Genomic DNA, 21,325 nt, shown 5'->3' on the forward strand with positions numbered 1-21,325 from the left:
ATATATATATATATATATATATATATATATTGGGATCGAACGCTAGCCCCTTCTAATGAAAGGCCAGGTCGAAACCAACCATGCCACGAGAGGCCATTAAAAGAAATCGGAACCTAACGCTACCCAGCTGTTCGAGGATTTTCCTGGCGAGACATCAGTCTCTTACCAGCGAGTTTTACCCGATTTCCCGGCCCACCACGTGACACAATTGGTAGTAATTCATTCAAATTACCCCTAATGAGCCGGGAAATCGGGTAAAACTCGCTGGTAAGAGACTGATGTCTCGCCAGGAAAATCCTGGAACAGCTGGGTAGCGTTAGGTTCCGATTTCTTTTAATGGCCTCTCGTGGCATGGTTGGTTTCGACCTGGCCTTTCATTAGAAGGGGCTAGTGTTCGATCCCAAGTAGGAGGTAGAGATTTATTTCTATTTGAACACGATGTTGTGTTGATATTTATCCATATTGACTCATTAAGGGTAATTTGAATGAATTACTACCAATTGTGTCACGTGGTGGGCCGGGAAATCGGGTAAAACACGCTGGTAAGAGACTGATGTCTCGCCAGGAAAATCCTCGAACAGCTGGGTAGCGTTAGGTTCCGATTTCTTTTAATGGCCTCTCGTGGCATGGTTGGTTTCGACCTGGCCTTTCATTAGAAGGGGGTAGCGTTCGATCCCAAGTATGAGGTAGAGATTTATTTCTATTTGAACACGATGTTGTGTTGATATTTATCCATATATACATATATATAGATATGTATACATATATATATATATATATATATATATATATATATATATATATATATATATATATATATATATATATATATATACAAACACACACACATACACTAAGTGAGTAAACCTCATTCATATCTGAACACAATTTTTTTAAAGTCTTACATATTATGAAATGACTAAAATTTCGGAGCGCTCTAAAGGAATAAACATTCCGGACATCCACCTACACCCAGTAAAGGACTTCTTTAATCTGTCTCCTCTTTTACAAAGTGAATACGCTGTGCTGGTGCCTTGGGATATGATCCTTTGTATCTGCCTAAAGCTGGAGATATATATTTTCTAAACCTCTAACGATTACGCACGCAACGGTGGAGATGGGGGTTCTGCTTTCAAATATAGAAGGTTAATTCCTTTGAGGATATCTTATTGTAGAGTTGAATAATTATCGCCCCCTAACTCTCTCTCTCTCTCTCTCTCTCTCTCTCTCTCTCTCTCTCTCTCTCTCTCTCTCTCTCTCTCTCTCTCTCTTCATAACTTTATTCCAATGGTAAATCTTCATTCTTAATACAGTTTGAAACACAATTACGATCAGGAATACTTAAGTGATAATTTTGATAACATTTTACATAATGCAAAAGAAGCATAAAATCAATCTAGATGAGTGACCAAACATGTGATGAACATGCATACTGACTCAAATTACCAAAGCAAAATTTGAGTTTGTGTGTGTGTGTAAGTGTGTGTATTACAGAAAAGCTCTCAATATGAACCACCTAATAAGATCTGATCATTTGTTTTCAACTCGTGACCTCGTCTGTCCAGTGCAAAATTGACAGAACTTTCTCAATCGACAGTGTGCAAACTTCTATAACAAAGATTCAATTTACCAAATGCCATATTTTCTAAACTCTCAGAACTTTTATAACAAGATGAATAATAAAAGGAGGCCCTTTACTGGAATAAATATAACGTCGCAAAATTAAAGTTTCCAGCTATGTATAGATGACAGTGACAAATAAGAATCTAAATTTACTCTATAAAGACCACATACAAGCGTTGCTTTTAATGTTAAATTACACAAAAATTTTGAATATGTACATACGGAAACATACACATACGAGCGGTAAGGTATGCTAAAACAAAGTGAACTATAAAAGCTTGGATCTCATTAATATAAGTTTCCTATGAATAAGGTTTACCAATTCTAATTTGCATTGGTCATGCCGACGAACTTTCCATTAATCGGAGAAGATTTTGAGTCCAACCCAGGTGTCTGGCATTCATGATTCGTATAACCATGTGTATATTATTGAAACAATTCCTCCATTTCTTGAATTTTTGTCCCAAAGCCTGCAGTATATCCCAACACTGGTCCTACTTTCAATTGGTCCTTTGCATCCAAGAAGTCTTAAGATGAAGGGATATGAAATATTTTTTTACAGTTGTGAAAGGAAAATATATCAGATATCAAAAGTTGATTAATTATCGCAGACTAACAGTTTACCGAAGAAAAATCCTATTTTCTGCAGAAAAATTTTCTCTGTGTTACCTAGTTACGGTTTTAATGTTACTTGCGAGTATTTCCATGACATGCATTAGGCCGTTATCAACAGAATTTGACTACAAAACCAAAGTTTGACGGATTCAAAGTTTACCGAAGAAGAGACAGTTCCCAGTTTTTACGCAATGAGATCTGCTGCCTCTTTAGTTAATAATTAGATGTTAGGTTTTCCCCGAAAAAGGTAACTAGCACGGAATACACATTTATTTTTTGCACATCCATCAGTTTAACTACTGCAACCGCTGTCCCAAGCCAGCCTAGACAAAGGATAAAATTACACTATATCTAAAACATCCCGTGATAGGATTTGTCCCATTATTAGACAGGGGAAATTTTCCAAAGATAAAGATTTCAAGGATTTTAGTAAATTCGGCATTTCTGATTGATGACAAGGGCCATTATGCTTAGAAGATTCAGTGTAAGCCGGCAACTTCTCGTGAGAACAAGCACTCTACTGAGAGTTCGTGTGGTCATACCATGTACATACAGTGCTTACAGATAATGAGTAAAAAACGCAATGAGTTTATCACCTGACCACGGGGTTGAGGCACCTGCCACAGGAAGCCTGACCTCACCCACGTGATATTAGGGGGAATGAATGAATGAATGATTTGAAGTTTTCAGGCATCCTGACTTCTAAGGTCATTGACGCCGGTAACATTTAATTTATGTATACAAAAATAAAAAATGAAACAAAATAAAAAATTAAAGAGTATTCAATTAAAATCATAAAAATTGAATGTCATAAAAGTTAAATATTTTTCAGAAGACCTGCTTCTGAAAGAAATCTAAAAATGCCACTTGCATGGTAGGACACATCATTTCCAAGAATCTTGGCAAGGATGAACCTGCCACCTTCACCTCGAGCCTCAAACAAATATCTATTTCGCAAGTTGTTATAATTGGGGCATTCGGTCAACAAATGCCTTACTGTTAGAGGTACCAAACAGTTGTCACAATACGGTTGGTGTTGGCCCTTCAGCAGAAACTCGTGTGTCAACCGAGTGTGACCAATACGGAGACGACAAAGAGACGTCTCCCATTTTCGGGGCATCACATTACACCTCCAAGGAGATATGTCATTTGTTACTTCCCTCATTTTATTGCCATCTTGACTATCCCATTGCTGTTGCCATTTATTGCAAACCAATTACAGCTCGTGAGTGACATTGTGAGGTCATCCTCTAAAGCTGCAGTGCTTAAGGATAATATAACGAAAAACGCTGAGTTTCTATTCACCACGAGAGTAGGTCACTCCTATTCAAAGTATATCATTACATTAAATAGTTACTAAGGAAATAGAGCTCACGACACAACTGCTGCTGTAAATGAAACAGAATATTCAAGAATCACTTACAGTAAACTTCATATGTTAAGAATAGTTACATGATATTTTAAAGAAATCCCTTGTAATAAAAAAGTAAATACCGGTATGACTAATGACTAATATTTCCTAAACTATTTCAGAGTAGCATAGTGATTATAAGAAAGTGATATCTGATGTTCCTCAGGGTAGTGTTCTTGGCCCATTACTTTTCTTACTACTGTATATACGCATGGTATATCGTTGGGGCTAGAAAACAAACTTGTTGAAGATGCAGATGATTCTACTAATTTTCCATAAAATTCATCCTCCTGAATGTAGATATATGGTTGCTGAATCCCTTAATAGAGACCTAGCTAAAATTAGTATATGGTGCAAATTATGGGGCATGAAATTGAAACCTAACAAAACTTTAATCCTCATTGTAAGTAGGTCCACGACATTGGCTCCTCAACATCTAGATCTTTGCATTGACCATGTCACTTTAACAAAATAAAATAATCTATAATTCTATAGTGATTCCTGATCGCAAATTTACTTTTGAGAAGCACATTGTCTGTTTCTTCTTCTATTGCACTAAAATTGGCTTATTGCGAAAATCCTAAGATTTTTGGCGATTACTCTATCCTAACGAAATGTTTTAATTCTTTCATTCTAACTTGTTTCGAGTAGTGTTCTTTAATAAATCTTCCAAATTTGGCAATGAAATAAGTGGAACTTAAGATATTAATTCTTTATCTAATTTTATTTTGTTGAACATGTTGGCATAAACGACTCGTTCTATAGTTTATATGTGAGTGATCTAGTTTACTGTTGTTACTGAACAGAAAATATTTTATATTTTTAATGATTACTTATTTATAGTCCGTTTCCTTTCCTCTCTAGGCTGCTTTTCCTGTTGAAGCCATTAGGCTTGTAGCATTTTATTTTTTCATCCAAAGTTGTAGCTTGGCTAATAATAACAACTAGAGGGGCAACTCAGTAGAGCGCAGACCTTTGCCGTGGCAGCTTATTTCATAACCTTTTGCTCGACCTTGACCTTGACCTTTGACCTTAACATGTATTAGTTGGCGTGGATTTTCATACACTCAAATATGAACCAAGTTTGTAATCTCTGTAACAACGGTGTCCAAACTTACGGCTGATTACGTGAATTGGACATTTTGCATGAGCGTGATCTTGACCTTTGACCTTCCAAAATTTAATAATTTCCAGCTTTCACATAACAGTTAATCCCTGCAAGTTCCATTACTCTACGATTAAAATTGTGGCCAGGTAGCTGTTCACAAACACACACACAAAACATACAAACACACGAACAGGGGCGAAAACATAACCTCGCTCCAACTTCATTGGCAAAAGTAATAACAATTTCTCCATAATCAAATATAATCGTTAGAGGTTCAAAGCCATTGTAATTTTTAGTAGGGCCTAATTTATGGTAATGTATCATAACAGAATATACATATAATTACTTTGTCATATACGAATCAAAATAAGATTGCGTCACCCATTTCATATCCATAGCCAAGATTCCCTGTTTCGAAAAAAGGGGGGGGGGTTTTTCTACCACAGTTCAGCCACTAATTACACTAATGGTTCTTTGCCCAGGAAAAAGCATTTAATATAACTTCCCTAAATAGATATCCAATAGTGTCACTGATAATGAACGGGTTCTCGAGTCTTTTACACTTACCGATCTCTCAAAAAGAGTTTTACATATCACTGTCACTAACATTCTAAAAAAAATCCTATGTTAAGGGTTGGCCATCTGAATTCTTATGGTTTTTTTCAGTACTGAATTAATATTTGAAAGATATCACTTCGGTAATATAGCACATTTCTTTATATGATTATATATCAATGATCACCATTCTTTGCAAATAAATACATTAATTGAAATTATACAAAAACCCATCAAAAAGGTTCATGTAGGCTCTCCAAAAGTATTAGGATGTCTCCGGATGTGGGTTTGAAATTTCATTTCAATAACAAATACAATATTTTTTTGCTTCAGTTAGCAAAGACACCACACAACTTTCTAAGGATTCTTTTCACAAATGTTACCTTTTATATACCATATATTCCTAGCGCTTCTAAACCTTGAATACTTTTAACTATTTTCAGCAACATACATATTACACACCAAATAATCAACACACTTCAAAACTCGTTTCATTCAAATCGAAACTTCAAAACGGATTGCAGATACAGGAGAGTTCCCGAGTAATACTGTAAGTTTTTCAGTACGCCCATATACACCACCTTGGGTCTGTGTGACTCAACGTTTGTGTTAGTAGCGTATGTGTGTATACGATGTTTTAGGGGATATTGCTCATCAAAGAGTACTTTTATAGCGAATTAATAGAATCTGGAGAATATCTTGAGGAATGATAAAGGATATCCCATTACTGGCTAACACAAATAGGGTTACACTCAGCATACTACCCTGGGGAACTCCAACTTCCTGACCTTTCCCACTGCCGTCTCAATACACATGAGACGGCAGTGCCTTTCCTCTCTCACAGAGTTTCACCTACTTCCTCTTTTCGTTTAGAAAGCCAACGTTTCCAGTCCATGCATTAACATTGGTCTTATTCCTGTGCTATGGATTATGACTCAATATTACTGAAGACGAATCGGAATATATATCATTATAATAAGGGGGATGCACTAATGGTTTTTCTCATTGCATGCATTGAATGCCCTTTTTGCAGTGACATTGATAGATAATAATCATAGATAGTGAGCGTGTACATTGAAACTTGAAAGTTGTGATATTGAGGAATAAAGTACTGAAGAGCTAGAAATGCTGCTAATGATATGGAAGATAGTGTAGGTGAAGAGCTACTGTATATGACAGTGACCTGGACCATGAATAGGCTTCTAGAGCTGGTGATATGAACACAAGTGATAATGGGGAGAAGCTGTAACCTTGAAAACATAGGAAGAATGTGCTAAGCGTGACTCATTCACATAAGCCATGCACAAGTCACGTGCCTGGATTGTTCTCTGACACTAGTTCTGACACTACTACCACGGTTGCTAGCACTTCTGGTGCTTTTATGGCCTCTCTTGTTAGGCCTACTGCTGATCCTGATCCTGCTAGCTCTGCTGCTGAACTTAAACCTGATACCCCTCCTGCATATTCTCATCCAGATAGCCCTGCTTCATATCCTGATCCTAATAGCCTTACTGCCGATTCTACTTTTGGTACCCCTCCTGCAACTCCTGCTGTTAGGGGAAGGCAGCAACAACGTCCTGAAATTGTACTAACAGCTGTGAATTTCTGGCCTGCCACATTAGCAAGTGCCTCTGGATTCAGATGTACCTGCCATCTCAACACTGCCCCATCCTCTCAAACACCTGCACGCAACATTTTGAATTACACACCAGGACCCAAAAACCTAGCAAGACAAGCAGACACCCCTGAACCATGTTTTAGGCTGCTGCTCACGCATGAAATATTAGATGAAGTCGATAAGTAAATCAACACAACAGTTGAAGCACAGGCAGCCTGATATGCCCAAAGAACAGCTACACACACACACACACACCAGTGGAACGGATGGAAGTATTGGCATTCATAAAACAGGTACCTAGGTAGGATAGAGGAGAATGACACAAAGTGTGCAAGAGGTTTTGGTGTGCAACTGGTGAGAGTCTTATGGAAGTTTTACTGGAAAGAGGCCTCAGCCAGAAATAAACAGTTGAATTAAATGTGCCACTGGCAATTTTGTTATTTTTCACTGGAGTCACCCCTGATAGGGCTATATATATATATATATATATATATATATATATATATATATATATATATATTTATATATATATATATATATATATATATATATATATATACACATACACACACATATATACATATATATATGTATTTATATATATATATATATATATATATATTATGTATTTATATATATATATTATGTATTTATATATATATGCCTGAGGCCTTTGTCCTTCAGTGGACAAGAAACGGATGCATTGGTTGTATGTATGTATAGATAGTTAGATTGGTAGATAGATAGATGGATGGATATATAGATAAATAGACAGCTTAGAATGACACTGTTAAAGAGATTATTGTGCCTATTACTCATATAAAACCGACAGATAAAAAGTGACGGGTGGATTATCATTACTATTATTATTTTATGTATGTATGTATATCTATATATATATATATATATATATATATATATATATATACATATATATATATATATATATAAACACCACAAATATATAAAAAAAATTAGAATGAATGGGAAATAGTCGCCCATTTGTTAGGGGGGTTAGGGGATCATCGACACTGTGATTTGATTTGATTCTAAAGTCATTTCATGGTGTGGGGGTGGGGTAAGAGCTGCTGTTCCTCTAATTATCCTCTCTCTCTCTTTTCTTTCTATCTTTAATTTCTCTCTCTCTGTCTCTCTCTCTCTCTCTCTCTCTCTCTCTACTTGTTGAATCCCACGTAATGTGACCAATGAAGCACGACTCTTGACGGAAGATCTGGCCAATCGGGCACGCGTAGGGAATCCAATATCCACCAATCATCTTCCACGCTGAGATCTGACTTCAACCAATCAAAGCGCGCCGCTCCCAAGCCTATCCCAGACGCATGTTCCGGTCCAACACTTATGAAACAAAGTAACGAAAATGTTCGAGGTACAATTCAATGAGATTTGCTCAAGTTTTTGTTCACTATAACAGTAGAAAAAGACACATGCAAACTACCAACATGCGATACACATACTTTGTTTAAAAAGATGAACAATGATTATAATATTAAAGCAACAATACCACTTAAATGTATCCACATGAAAATTTCGTGAACGAAACCTGATGGCAAAGGACCAAAAGTAACAGAAACATTCCACTTCCCCAATGTTAGTGTTTATGGGGTTGCGTGGGCAGTCTGGCATAAGACCCCGGGAGACAAAGAAGGCCGAAGCGTCAGGTTCCGAGGTCGCCAGCGAGAGGCAACGACACATGTGCTCCTAGAAACCACCTGTGGATAAGGCGTTTTCGGAAAACCACCTGTGAATACGGTGCTCTGAGGCTAAGGGGAGAAAGGAACCGTCTTTCCCTCAAATCTATCATCTCTCACGGAAAGGATATCAGCCATATTCAAGTTAGTTCTATTATTTGGTCATAGATCCTTGCATAATGTAACTTTGAACTTTTCCTACGGGTCTACTCCCTACCAGTTCCTGTAAACTACCAATTGAGAAATCTGATCGAGCTGAAATCCTTCGTAAGTAACAACTCACAAGGAAACATTTAAAAGAGCCAAGACCTTAATTCAAAGTTATTCTTTAAGAGATAAAAAATATTAGTAAATACCCAACCAATTCTCTCTCTCTCTCTCTCTCTCTCTCTCTCTCTCTCTCTCTCTCTCTCTCTCTCTCTCTCTCTCTCTAAAAAAAAAAATAATAATAATCATTACACTCGACACGATCTCGATATACTTTTGAACAGAAAAACTATGCAACCTATCCTACAGAATATTAAAACGACATGGAAAAGTTCGTCTGCAATTGAATTGTATTTCCTATAACCAAGAGATGGCTTTATTGCATTCAGAACAAGACATTATATCATAAACGTGGAGGTTGGGGGCTTATTCTAATTTCTTATTAATATCAAGACTGATAATAAACAGGCTAGCCACACCAACGTGTAACACCAAAACGTAATAAAAACAAATATAAGTTATCAAACCCATACAACGGTGAAAGACCTATGGTAACCAACTAAAGAATTACACATGGTAAGATCATTATTCAAAACGACAAAATTCATTAAAACGAAATTTATAGAAATTTTATTAAACATAACCTCATTTTGTAATATACTTTCTATTCAAAAGCGATTTTTTTTTTGGGGGGGGGGGCTGAGAGGAATGTAACAATATATATAATCTTCAAACGTCAAGTCAATCTCTAAATTCCCTTTGGTAAATGAAAAAAAAAAAAAATTATTTCTCCTAAGCAATTTATGCAAAAAGTATATTCTGATAGGTAATTGTCCAACCTATACACGACACATTCTATTTTTCTTTGGAAAATGACATAACTACTTGCAATAACCCGTATATCCTCTTTTGGTATATCCACCAAATAATATTCTCTTATCAAACTCGACCAATTTCATATTCTCTACTCCATATATGACATTTATATTCATTTCTGTAAACATAAAACTGCAGATTTCTGCATAAATTTTTCTTGGAGGTTCATATAATGGCTTACGCATTTTGTTTGGAACCTATCATTGCACATCCTCATTAATAAATGCAGCAATTCTCTGTTTATATATATATATATATATATATATATATATATATATATATATATATATATATATATATATATATATATATATATATAGTTTATATATATACATATATTATTTAAAGTTAAATTAGATTACAGAGGTAACCTTCATTATAAACATAATCTCCAAGGCTTCACATAATCAAAATTATTGCCAACGCAATACTCAAATAAATATCATATTAATCTGCATAACTTAATTGCCTTACTGACTTATCAAACATGTCAATAACATTTTGATTATGAAACACAACCCTAAAACGTTTGACGTCATCCAGATGAAAATATCAACTGTATTAATCAATGATTTTTACTATAAATATAATGCATAAAATCATACAGGGCGGTTAACCATCATACTTTTGTCACTGCAGCGGCATAAAGACTTTTGAAACAATATTGTTAGTACGTATAAATGCTACCACAACATAGATTTTCCATATATTATTCTCGACAACAGTGAAATGTTACCTTCAAGAACTGGTGCTTTGTCGAAGGTAAAACTAACAGATTATTAATATTATTAGAAGCTAACCTACAACCCTATTTGGAAAAGCAAGATGCTATAAGCCCAAAGTCTCCAATAGGGAAATATACCCCAGTACGGAAATGAGACAAGGAAATGAATACATTACAAGAGAATTAATACAATCAAAATGAAATATTTTAAGATCAGTGACGATATTAAATTAGATCTTTCATATATATGACGCCTTATAATTTATAAAGCAGTTATTAGTGTTCATCATCCCTTCCTCATTCATGATCAAGACTATTATTATGTATAAAACTCTCATAACCTTCTATTATTTCCAAAGGCAAATTTTTAGTTTCCAAATGGGTATTTTCTTCTGGATGAGGCAATGTCATAAATTTCCCCATCCAAACGATATTCCGATCTCAAACATGCTTAAGAGTAATAATTTCTCGTGTGGTTGCGACTTGATTTTGGTAAATAATCTGCGTGGAATGAAAAGTAACGTGAATACATCCATTAAATAATTTAGATTCAAGAACTATAAATTTGTGCATATTCTTGTAGAGTAAAACCTATAAGTCGGTATTTGCTTACAATCGCATATCCTACGCAGAAGTATGTTGTTTTACATATTCAGGTAGGAAGATCTCTTGAATACGAAAATATTATAGAAATATTGAAATATTTAAAGAATAGACCATCAATGTTAGCATATTCTTTTTTACCGGAAATGGATAATAATAATAAAAAAAAAATTGAAAGTGGAGTTAACAAGAGATTCCAATAAGTTTCAATTTAGAAACAGTTTAAATTAAAAATTCTTTACTTCTCGATAGATATGGTGACATACTAATGTATAAATATAATATAGAGATTTGTACCATCGCCAAAAGTAAGCATTAATTAACAAGTATAACTTATAACCTTAACAGTATGCAAATACCATCGAATAAAATGAAATAGGAGTTATACTGACCTAAAATAGTGTCCTTGGATCAAATTATTTATAATTAATAAAGGTATTATTAATAACAAGAGCAATTACTTGCAGTTGCATAAAATAATATACCCCTGTTATGATTAAATAATTAAGAAAAAGAATTAGAAAAATATTTTATAACCGAGCTCGATTATATATCAAATATCAAATTACGAAATCATTACTATCAGATCAGACAAAGCATTTTGAAGACAGTACAGGAAGAATAAAAATCGTCTCCGTTTATCAAAAGAAAATATCGATGATATAATGGATACCGAGAGTCCGGTATTATTTAAAAAAACTGGATTCTTTATTTCAAAAGTTATCAAATTTAATGATACGTTTCATCAAGAGGATTAGTGATACGAATAGTGTAATATCAATAACAAGCGCAATGATGATGATGTACAGCTGGCTTCATTAATTCCGGTACACTGATGTCTCCTTAGCTTCCAATGAAGTGTACCGGAATTAATAAAGTCAACTGTACCAGACTGGCTTGGAATTTGTGTATAGGCTACTTTCGTACACGGGTGTATGTCTTGATATGTCATTCTAGTTTTCCAACTATCTGGAAATTTTGTACAAATTTCAGCGACTTTAGTATGCAAATTAACATACATGCGCAGCCGTTTCTATATATATATATATATATATATATATATATATATATATATATATATATATATATATATATATATTTATATATACACAAATATATATATATATATATATATATATATTTATATATATATTCATTTATATATATACATATATATATACATATATATATATATATATATATATATATATATATATATATATATATATATAATGTGAGTTTGAATTTACCTCAAAGGGGTTGCCATTCCCGATCAGATGTTAACACATTTTCCAGACCCGATATGACTTAAGTCTTCGTATATATAAATCATACTTATTGGTATAATCTATGCTTGGCCTGGAATCATTTCTGAACTACATGGAGCTCTCTTTTACAAAATTCTATAAGTATAAAAAAAATAAATAATCTACACGGCCATGAGGTATATCATAACATATATTAGAATATTTTGTATTTTAATACTGATACGTTATTTCTCCTTTTTCAGGCACCAAGGACCAGCCGTCAGCATCACCTAACAGCACGAAAAAAGTACCAAGTTTTATTCTGATCACTGATCATAGAGAATAAGTAAACCATTGCATTAATTCCAAACTAGAATAAGAAACCTGACAATTCTGATAGAAAACAATCAAATCTTAAGAAACATAAAGAATTCATCGAAAAATAAGAAGAAAAAAATAAAAGAAATAACGAAACAGTGTACATTCAATCTTGCTTTCTACTTCTACCCCTCTTCCGAAGGAAGAAGACACAAGAGATTAAAAAAGAAAAATATTACAAAAGAGTAAAAGGAAAACAATAACAGTCAACAATAATGAGTGGCTCCGGCAAGGGACTCTTGGGCCTTTGGCTCTACAAGACTGGAGAAGAATGGATGCTGAAGGATCCCCTAAAGGTAAGTAACTGACAAAAACATTTTTATAGCTTATACATATTATTCATCAAGGAAAGAAGCATGAATGTATACAGGAGTTTGAGTCTTTCAACGTCGTATTTTGAGGGGGCTTGATTTTAGTCTTCAGGGAACTTGAATTTGTTCTTAAATTTCATCATATCATTGATTTGTTTATTAATTTGTGTATACGATCGCTCAAATATCAAATATTCGGATTGAATTTGATCCACGTAGAGTCAGCAATGCATATACAGTAAGTATATATATATATATATATATATATATATATATATATATATATATATATATATATATATATATTATATATGTATATTTATATTTATATATACACACACACACATATATATATATATATATATTTATATATATATATATATATATTTATTTATTTATAGATACATATATATATATATATATATATATATATATATATATATATATATATATATATATATATGCGTATGTATGTACATACACAATATATATGTAATATGTACATATTTATATACAAATATTTTGTGTAAATACAGTGCACAGTACATACTTGCGTACACCTTTCTATATATTACCGTGAGCTAACAGGGTTCACAGTAGCAAACTATCAAGAACTAATCTGAACTAATAACTAATGATATTAAAGAAACAGTAGGAGAAAATGAAGTACAAAGGAAAGTCTTTATAAAATGGAAAATTAACGTTCGCATTATTGTTATAAATCCACATACGCCAACACTCTCTGACAGATACATATAGAAATAATGATGAAGAGAACAGCAAGACGGCTTCGGATCATCTCTCATTTTCATTGTATGAACCAACGTTTCGGGAATCCACATTCCCATCATCAGGGCTACATAAAACACGAAATTGTTTACATTAGAAATTAATGATATTACAATGTTTTGCTGAAAATGCTTCTGTGGTAAAAAAAAAAAAAAAATGCTTAATAGAATAAAATAGTACAAGACCTAGTAGATATATAAAAACCTGTGACTAACTAAGGTCCTTTATAATTATAATAATATTAAAAACAATTGTGATCAAAGCAGAATGACAAAAATATAAAATGGTCAAAATTACTGTCAATAGATGTGGCTGAAAACTAAGAATGATTAAAAAAATCGAAGAAAATGCTGTGCACTATAAAGAAACAAAAAAAAAAGCTATAGGTATTGGTAATAAATAGTTAGAAAATATGCAATGGTGTGGAGGTGGTTTGATTGTTTAAGGAAGGTGACACTTTCTTGGTGTAGGGATTCTAAGAAAAGGAGCCAAAAGCAGTCGGAAGTTTGGGAGAGAATTTCAAAATTATTGTACTGGATACGAGTTTTACATGAGTTTGAATGATTTCTTATGGATGAAAGTTCTTTGAATTTTAAGATGGAGCCAGTGTGATGACAGACACCCCTACGGGAATTGATGTGGACCATTAGTAATCATCGGGTAGACCAGATATAATTTCCAAAATTCCATTTTGGGCAAGTATACTTGTAAACAACGAAGGACCGCATCAACTCCAGGAGAGTGTCTTTGAACCTGACAAGTTTGCCGATATTTAATGTTTTTTTTTTTTAATACAAACTTAAAATCAACAAGGATACAGAGTGTTGAGTGCTGTAGTGAGCTAGTTTGTGAGAAAAAAAAATCTACACAAGTTAATGATACATACATTAGTATTTTAGGCAAATCAGGAGCGCTGAAAAATATCATTATAAATTTATTGGTAATTTTGTTGAAAAGGTGTGATTGTACAAGTTATATTCAAAATATGTTTTTGAAAATGAAATCACTTCATGGAAATTATGCCAGTTTGAACACACAATATTATGCTTTTTGGAGGACAAGGAGAAGGAGGAGGACAAGGAAGAACAACCCACATGCTTCTTCCTCTACTCCGCTCTCGTTCCTGGCTCTACGAGCAGAGCGGTCGAGGTCTGAGCCCCTGTCATCCAAAGGTAGAAACCATATGGGTTGCTCCAACAGGAGCCAAAGCACTTGGCACACTGCCACAACGAGTGGAGATGATAGCACAACCCCAGACACAGAGGGAGGAGGAACAGGTCCCAGAACCCCTGGCAGAAGGCACAGGAGGATGGGTGGGTTTGTGGTCTGGGATGAGGGTTCGTCAGGGATAGGGGCAACACAATACTTCATATCTATACCTTTCCCTTACCTTTCTAGGTTACGGCGCCCGAACCCCACACCTCCCGAGCAATTAATCACCACGGGAACAACAGGGCTCCCTGACACAGGAAGAACCCCCATGCCCTTAACTACTGGCATCACTGGAGGCACTCGAGGCCTTAAATGTTCAGGGGCTACTCGGAAAGGGGTAGCCTTAGCTCCCATGGAGGCTCTGCCTGAGAAACCAAAGAAAACCACAGCTTTCTTAGATCAAACTCATTCTCAGCAACCAGCACGATCAAAGTTGAGGAGTCTTCAGCCTCCAAAAGGTTTTCTAATGCACCCGCAAAACCTGAAACTTAGCCAATGTAGATCCAAGTCCTTACACCTGCAACATCCAGGGGTGTATGCAGAGGAGCAGCAGCACCACCCTGAGGGACAGAAGTGGGGAAAGACTTTTCCAGAGTCTTCATGGGCATTGACCAGTCGACCTTGACTAATGTTTTACACTTCTTCCCCTTCAAGCTGTACGCCTGCCACTACATAGGAGGTCACGACCTACACTCTGGAAACGGGGATGACTGCGAACAGTCATGCCCCTTACATGAGGAACAGAGGGAGTGAGGATGAACAACCGGTGAAACCATAAACCACTAGCAACAGCCTCTCTTCCTCCCAGCAAACATAAATTTCTTGCTTCTACTCCATCTCAAACGATCATTCACGTCCTGTAACGGACAGAGATCAAAGGCAAATGTAAAGGTATCTGGTTTCAGTTCCAGTTTCATCAGAATAGATGCTCAACAGACTGTCAGCCAGGCAAGTCTAACCCCGCCCCCCCCCCCAACCCCTGTGTTGACCAACCACAGCAGTGGCCTCCCCAGTAAACAACTATTACTCACTGTCCTAGGCAAACACGTTACCACTGTACTAGCCAGGAGACTATTAGTTTATTTTCCAGGAGCTCTCTGCATATGGCTACACGACAGCAGCTGGAACGAAAGTGGGTTGCTCACCCCACTCCCTAACTAGTTAGATAACCACTCGTTATCCAACTTTTAAAAACTATTCCAGGTCGCATTGAAATGATATCCCTAAATATAGGACACACACACACACACACACACATATATATATATATATATATATATATATATATATATATATATATATATATATATATATATATATGTATATATATATGAGGGAGAGAGAGAGAGTAAATGTTATGTGCAAAATAAGAATCATTAGAAGAGGGGCAAGTCATGGATCATCATGAGAAATATGTGCCATAAAATATTAAAAAATGAATAGTGCATACTTAATATAAATGATGAAAACATTTCACGATCGGCAACCTGAAAGATAGTGACAGCTACATTAGAATAAGAGGTGGGAAAGGGAATATATGAATGGGTGGTAAAGCTAGCGAATAAACAATACAATCTATTCATGCATAGGTGAGGACACTTTTGTGTACAAAAGAGACACTGAAATTTGTAACTTCACTTTTGACGCTTACTGTACTAGATGACAATGAATCATCATCATCTCCTCCTACGTCTATTGACACAAAGGACCTCGGTTCGATTTCGCCAGTCTTCTCTTTCTTGAGTTTTTAATTCAATACTTCTTCATTCATCATCTCCCACTTCACGCTTCATAGTCCTCACTCATGTAGACCTGGGTTCTTCCAACTCTGCTAGTGCCTTCTGGAGCCCAATTAAATGTTTGGTGATCTAACCTTTCATGGAGAGTGCGAAGAGCATGGCCAAACCATCTGCATCTACCCCTCACCATGATCTCTTCCACATAATGCACCCAAGCAATTTCTCTTACAGTTTCGTTTCTAGTCCTGCCCTGCCATTTAACTCCTAATATCCTTCTGAGGGCTATGTCCTCAAATCTACTAAACCTCTTGGAGATCGTTCATTGTTATACCACGACTCATTTCCATAGAGTAACACAGACCTCACTAAACTGATATATAGCCTTTTATATGTAATTTCAAGCGATTCGACAATGAATAGGAGACAAATTTCACGTAGGAAAGAGTCGAGAACTATCCATGCATGGATATATGAAAGAGATAGATTTCGGGAATGAATGGATGAAAGGCAGTGATCGCACCAGTTTTTAAAACTATCCTCCCTCTCGAGCACAAAAATCTGAAAGCAATGAAACGTCACCGATTTACTGGAAAAACGATGGTTCCATGCAAATAATTGGCACTCGAAGGTGCTGAATCCCAATCGAACATGCCAAAAATATTGCAAAAATATTACAAAAATATTCCCCGTTGTCGTTTTTGCTTTAGAACTCTCTAATTACAGTACATATACTACTAAATTATAATGACAAATTTACAGTTTTTCAAGTAATCTTGTTACCGAATCTGTATTATTATCATTATCATCATTATTACTATCCAAGCTACAACCCAGGGGCTCCAAGAGGGAAAAATAGCCCAGTGAGGAAAGGAAATAAGGAAATAAATAAACAATATGAGAAAAAATTAACCATAGAATATTTTAAAAACAGCAACATCATAACAGATATCCCATATATAAACTATACAAAGACTTATGATTGTATTGTAAGTATATAAATTTCCAAAATTATATCAGTGGAATGTTAGTTATATGGAAAAAGGAAGGATACTTTTCGATGAAAATTAAAATTTACCATATTTGCGTAGATGAAGCAATTGCAATCCATGTATTCCATAAGGTAGTAAAGGTAGTAGGTTGGCCAAGGCACCAGCCGCCCATTGAGATACTACCGCTAGAGAGTTAGGGGGTCCTTTGACTGGCCAGACAGTACTACATTGGATCCTTGTCTCTGGTTACTGATCTTTCTCTTTGCCTACACAGACACTGAATAGTCTGGCCTATTCTTTATAGATTCTCCTCTGTCCTCATACACCTGACAACACTGAGATTACCAAACAATTCTTCTTCACCCAAGGGGTTAACTACGGCAATGTAATTGTTCAGTGGCTACTTTCCTCTTGGTAAGGGTAGAAGGACTCTTTAGCTATGGTAAGCAGTTCTTCTAGGAGAAGGACACTTCAAAATCAAACCATTGTTCTCTAGTCTTGGGTAGTGCTATAGCCTCTCTACCATGGTCTCTTCCTTGAGGGTGCACTCGGGCACACAGTTCTATCTAGTTTCTCTTCCTCTTGTTTTGTTGGAGTATTTATTGTTTATATAGAAAATATTTATTTTAATGTTATAACTATTCTTAAAATATTTAATTTTTCCTTGTTTTCTTTCCTCACTGGGCTATTTTCCCTGTTGGGGCCCCTGAGATTATAGTATCCTGCTTTTCCAACTAGGGTTATAGCTTAACATATAATAATAATAATAATAATAATAATAATAATAATAATAATAATAATAATAATATAAAAGAAGTTAATTAACTGATTCAAGTTTTCTTTTTTATTTGTTATTTATGCACTCATAAAATATTTTCAACAAGACACTGTAGATATACTTGAAAGGTCATCAAAATACTGAATTACTTTACACGACCTTTCTTAAACAGTTACCATATGAACGCATATGGAACTTTTGTTTCAAAAACAGATTCGCAAAATTTTGTTTTGGATATACAAATGATTTCTTAGATGAATCATTTAATCTTATTTTCCTTTCCAGCTAAAGATAACTTGCCAGTTAGTTGTATGATAGACGCGTTTGCAAGTATAACAAGTAGTCAAGGACAAAGTGAGGGAGAAAAAGATGTCCATTAATAAAGAGAAGAGCAAAAACTTTAGGAATAAAATGTAGTCTTGCATGAAAATAAATGAACAAATGGAACTCAGAGTAAAAGATGGAAGTGGAGCGATTCTAACTTGAGTACATGCAATAATGGGTCGTTAAAGTGAAGATGTATTGAATGCTGAAGATAGAAGACAGGAAGACCAGTGATGCAATGTTTGAAATGGTATGAGACTGAGAAAACGATTAATGTGGATGTAAAAGAGGCTGTCGTACTATAGTGACAGTGATTGAAGGGTTGACCCGAGCTTGTAATGTATTTCTGGATGAGGGAAATATTTCAAAGGTTTATAGTACGTGAGAAGAATAACTGCTCAGTTTAATCAAGTTAAAGATCATAAAGGTAACTTTAGGAATAATAGGGGCATTGATGATTAAAAAACATTTCTTATTTTTCAAACTAAAATCATCAAAATGAAGTAAACGAGCATTAGAATTTCTTACGTGTGTAAACTCCACTAACCTGAACACGATTTTGTGTATGCCTAGCTTTTGAGATTTTGATAAGACTAGATATGTACTGGGCAAACAATAACGAAACAAAAATATTATTCTCTATTTCCCAGCCAAAGGCATTTAATTTAGAATCGAAACTGGATTGAAGAATCCAACATGGAGAAACGATTGTCATTTTCACCATTCATCTTTCAACAAATTTGCAATTTTTTTTTAAACAGACCCAAATTACGCTTCAGGGAAATAATCAAAATTGTAATATATCATTGCATCTTTAATTTCAGCTGAACGTATCAGTTGAGGTAATCTTTGAATTTTACATTAATAGTATTTTAAAAACCTTAATTATGCCAATGAATGTTGGAGATAGTGCCTTAGCCTTTTACTATGCTTACGGATATAGTCAAGTACATTTCTCTGTTAAATTACCATTCATTTTTTCAGATGATGTGTTGGTAAAGCTTGATAGCAAATCTTAGATGCCCGATGGTTCATCAAGAGGTTATTTTTTCTTATCTCTTTTCTACATTATCTTTGATCTTCACTTTTAAAACAATCAATAGTGTGCCTCTCATATATAGTTATATATATATATATATATATATATATATATATATATATATATATATATATATATATATATATATATATATATATATTGTTATATCTCTAATATAGATCATTTTGTACTTCTCGAATTAATTTTTCGTAATAGGTTGCTTGTAGCATTGTGATCTATTGGTCGCAGCTTGACTTGTGATAATGACAATATGAAAAAAATAATAACAATAGCGTTACTTAATATATCCAAGAACGTGCAAGTAGAATTTTGACAAAGTAAAACATAAGAGAAGTGCCGAAAAAAAAGTCTAAACATTGTTCGTTTAAACAAGGAAATGAATGTGTTGCTTAAATATTTCTTATGAAACACTGTTAAAAGAAGTTTAAAAGCAGAGCGATAATGCAGTATTAAACAGTCACGGACTTTTGAAAGGGCTTATGAAATAACTCACAAGGAAGCAAAGTGAAGGGTATTGAGAATATAGGGCAGATGAGTTAGAAAATGGAGTTAAAAAAGTAAATGCTTTGATATGAAACAAGGAAGTGTTGTATCCCCACGTCCATTGAATATCTATACTGATGAGGAGCTGCAGGATGCCAGAGAAAAGAAATCGGATAAAGATGTGCAGTTGTGGTAAAAAAAAAGGGAATCTGAAAAAGTAGTGTGGGGGAAACTGATGTTTTCAGATTATAGAGTTATGATTGATGTCACTGAAACGGAACTTTGTGAAAATTTGAAATTGTCTGTAAGAGCAGAAAGTCGAGAGCAAATACGAGCAATTTTAAAACCCTGAGGGTAATTGGGAACCAAGAAGATGTAGTAATGAATGTAAATATTGATGGTGAAAGAATGAAAATGGTTGATCCATATAAGCATTAAGTGATTATATATAGAGAGGTAATGGTAAAATGAGAGAAGAGACGAGTCACCGAGTAGCTGAAAACCAAAAGGTAGAGTTTGTGCAAATGATTAATTAAGAGAATTATATCTGGAAACAAAGGTTGGATTGAATTATGAAACGTGCACAATCTCCCCTTTATGGAACAAAGAGAGACTATTAAGTGTGAGTGAAAGAAATAAGGGACTAATCTTGAGATGAACTGTTTGTGTAGTAAAATGTAGTCGATAAATTAACAAGGTAAAATTGAGGTGCTGAACAGAAGTGGTAAAAATTTTAGCATAAATTGATAAGTCACCCTATTTCAAGGTGGTTCAGTCATATGGAGAGAATATACGGCAATGGGTTAGTATAAAGAGGGCTCAATTCCCAAGTGTTAAGATGTAGGGGACGAGGAATGCGTAGACAGGGTTGAATAGATAAGTGAAAAAGGTGCAATTGAAAGGAAGTACCTACTGTCCAGGAATCTATAAATTTGTACACAAGATGAAGCTACTAGACTTATGCTG

The 21,325-nt window shown here is 34.7% G+C and overlaps 1 protein-coding gene across 1 annotated transcript in view; it reads left to right on the top strand.

Annotated features, from left to right (window-relative positions):
* The first annotated feature begins 12,569 nt into the window (after positions 1-12,569).
* Trhn (tryptophan hydroxylase) overlaps positions 12,570-21,325 on the top strand; it is a 53,024-nt gene continuing 44,268 nt past the window's right edge. The window contains exon 1 of the mRNA XM_068378195.1: positions 12,570-12,970. Within this exon, the coding sequence (XP_068234296.1) occupies positions 12,890-12,970 (81 nt within the window). The 5' untranslated portion in view covers positions 12,570-12,889. The remainder of the gene's footprint in view (positions 12,971-21,325) is intronic.

The sequence above is a fragment of the Palaemon carinicauda genome, chromosome 1 (genome assembly GCF_036898095.1).
Source record: "Palaemon carinicauda isolate YSFRI2023 chromosome 1, ASM3689809v2, whole genome shotgun sequence".
NCBI lineage: Eukaryota > Metazoa > Arthropoda > Malacostraca > Decapoda > Palaemonidae > Palaemon > Palaemon carinicauda.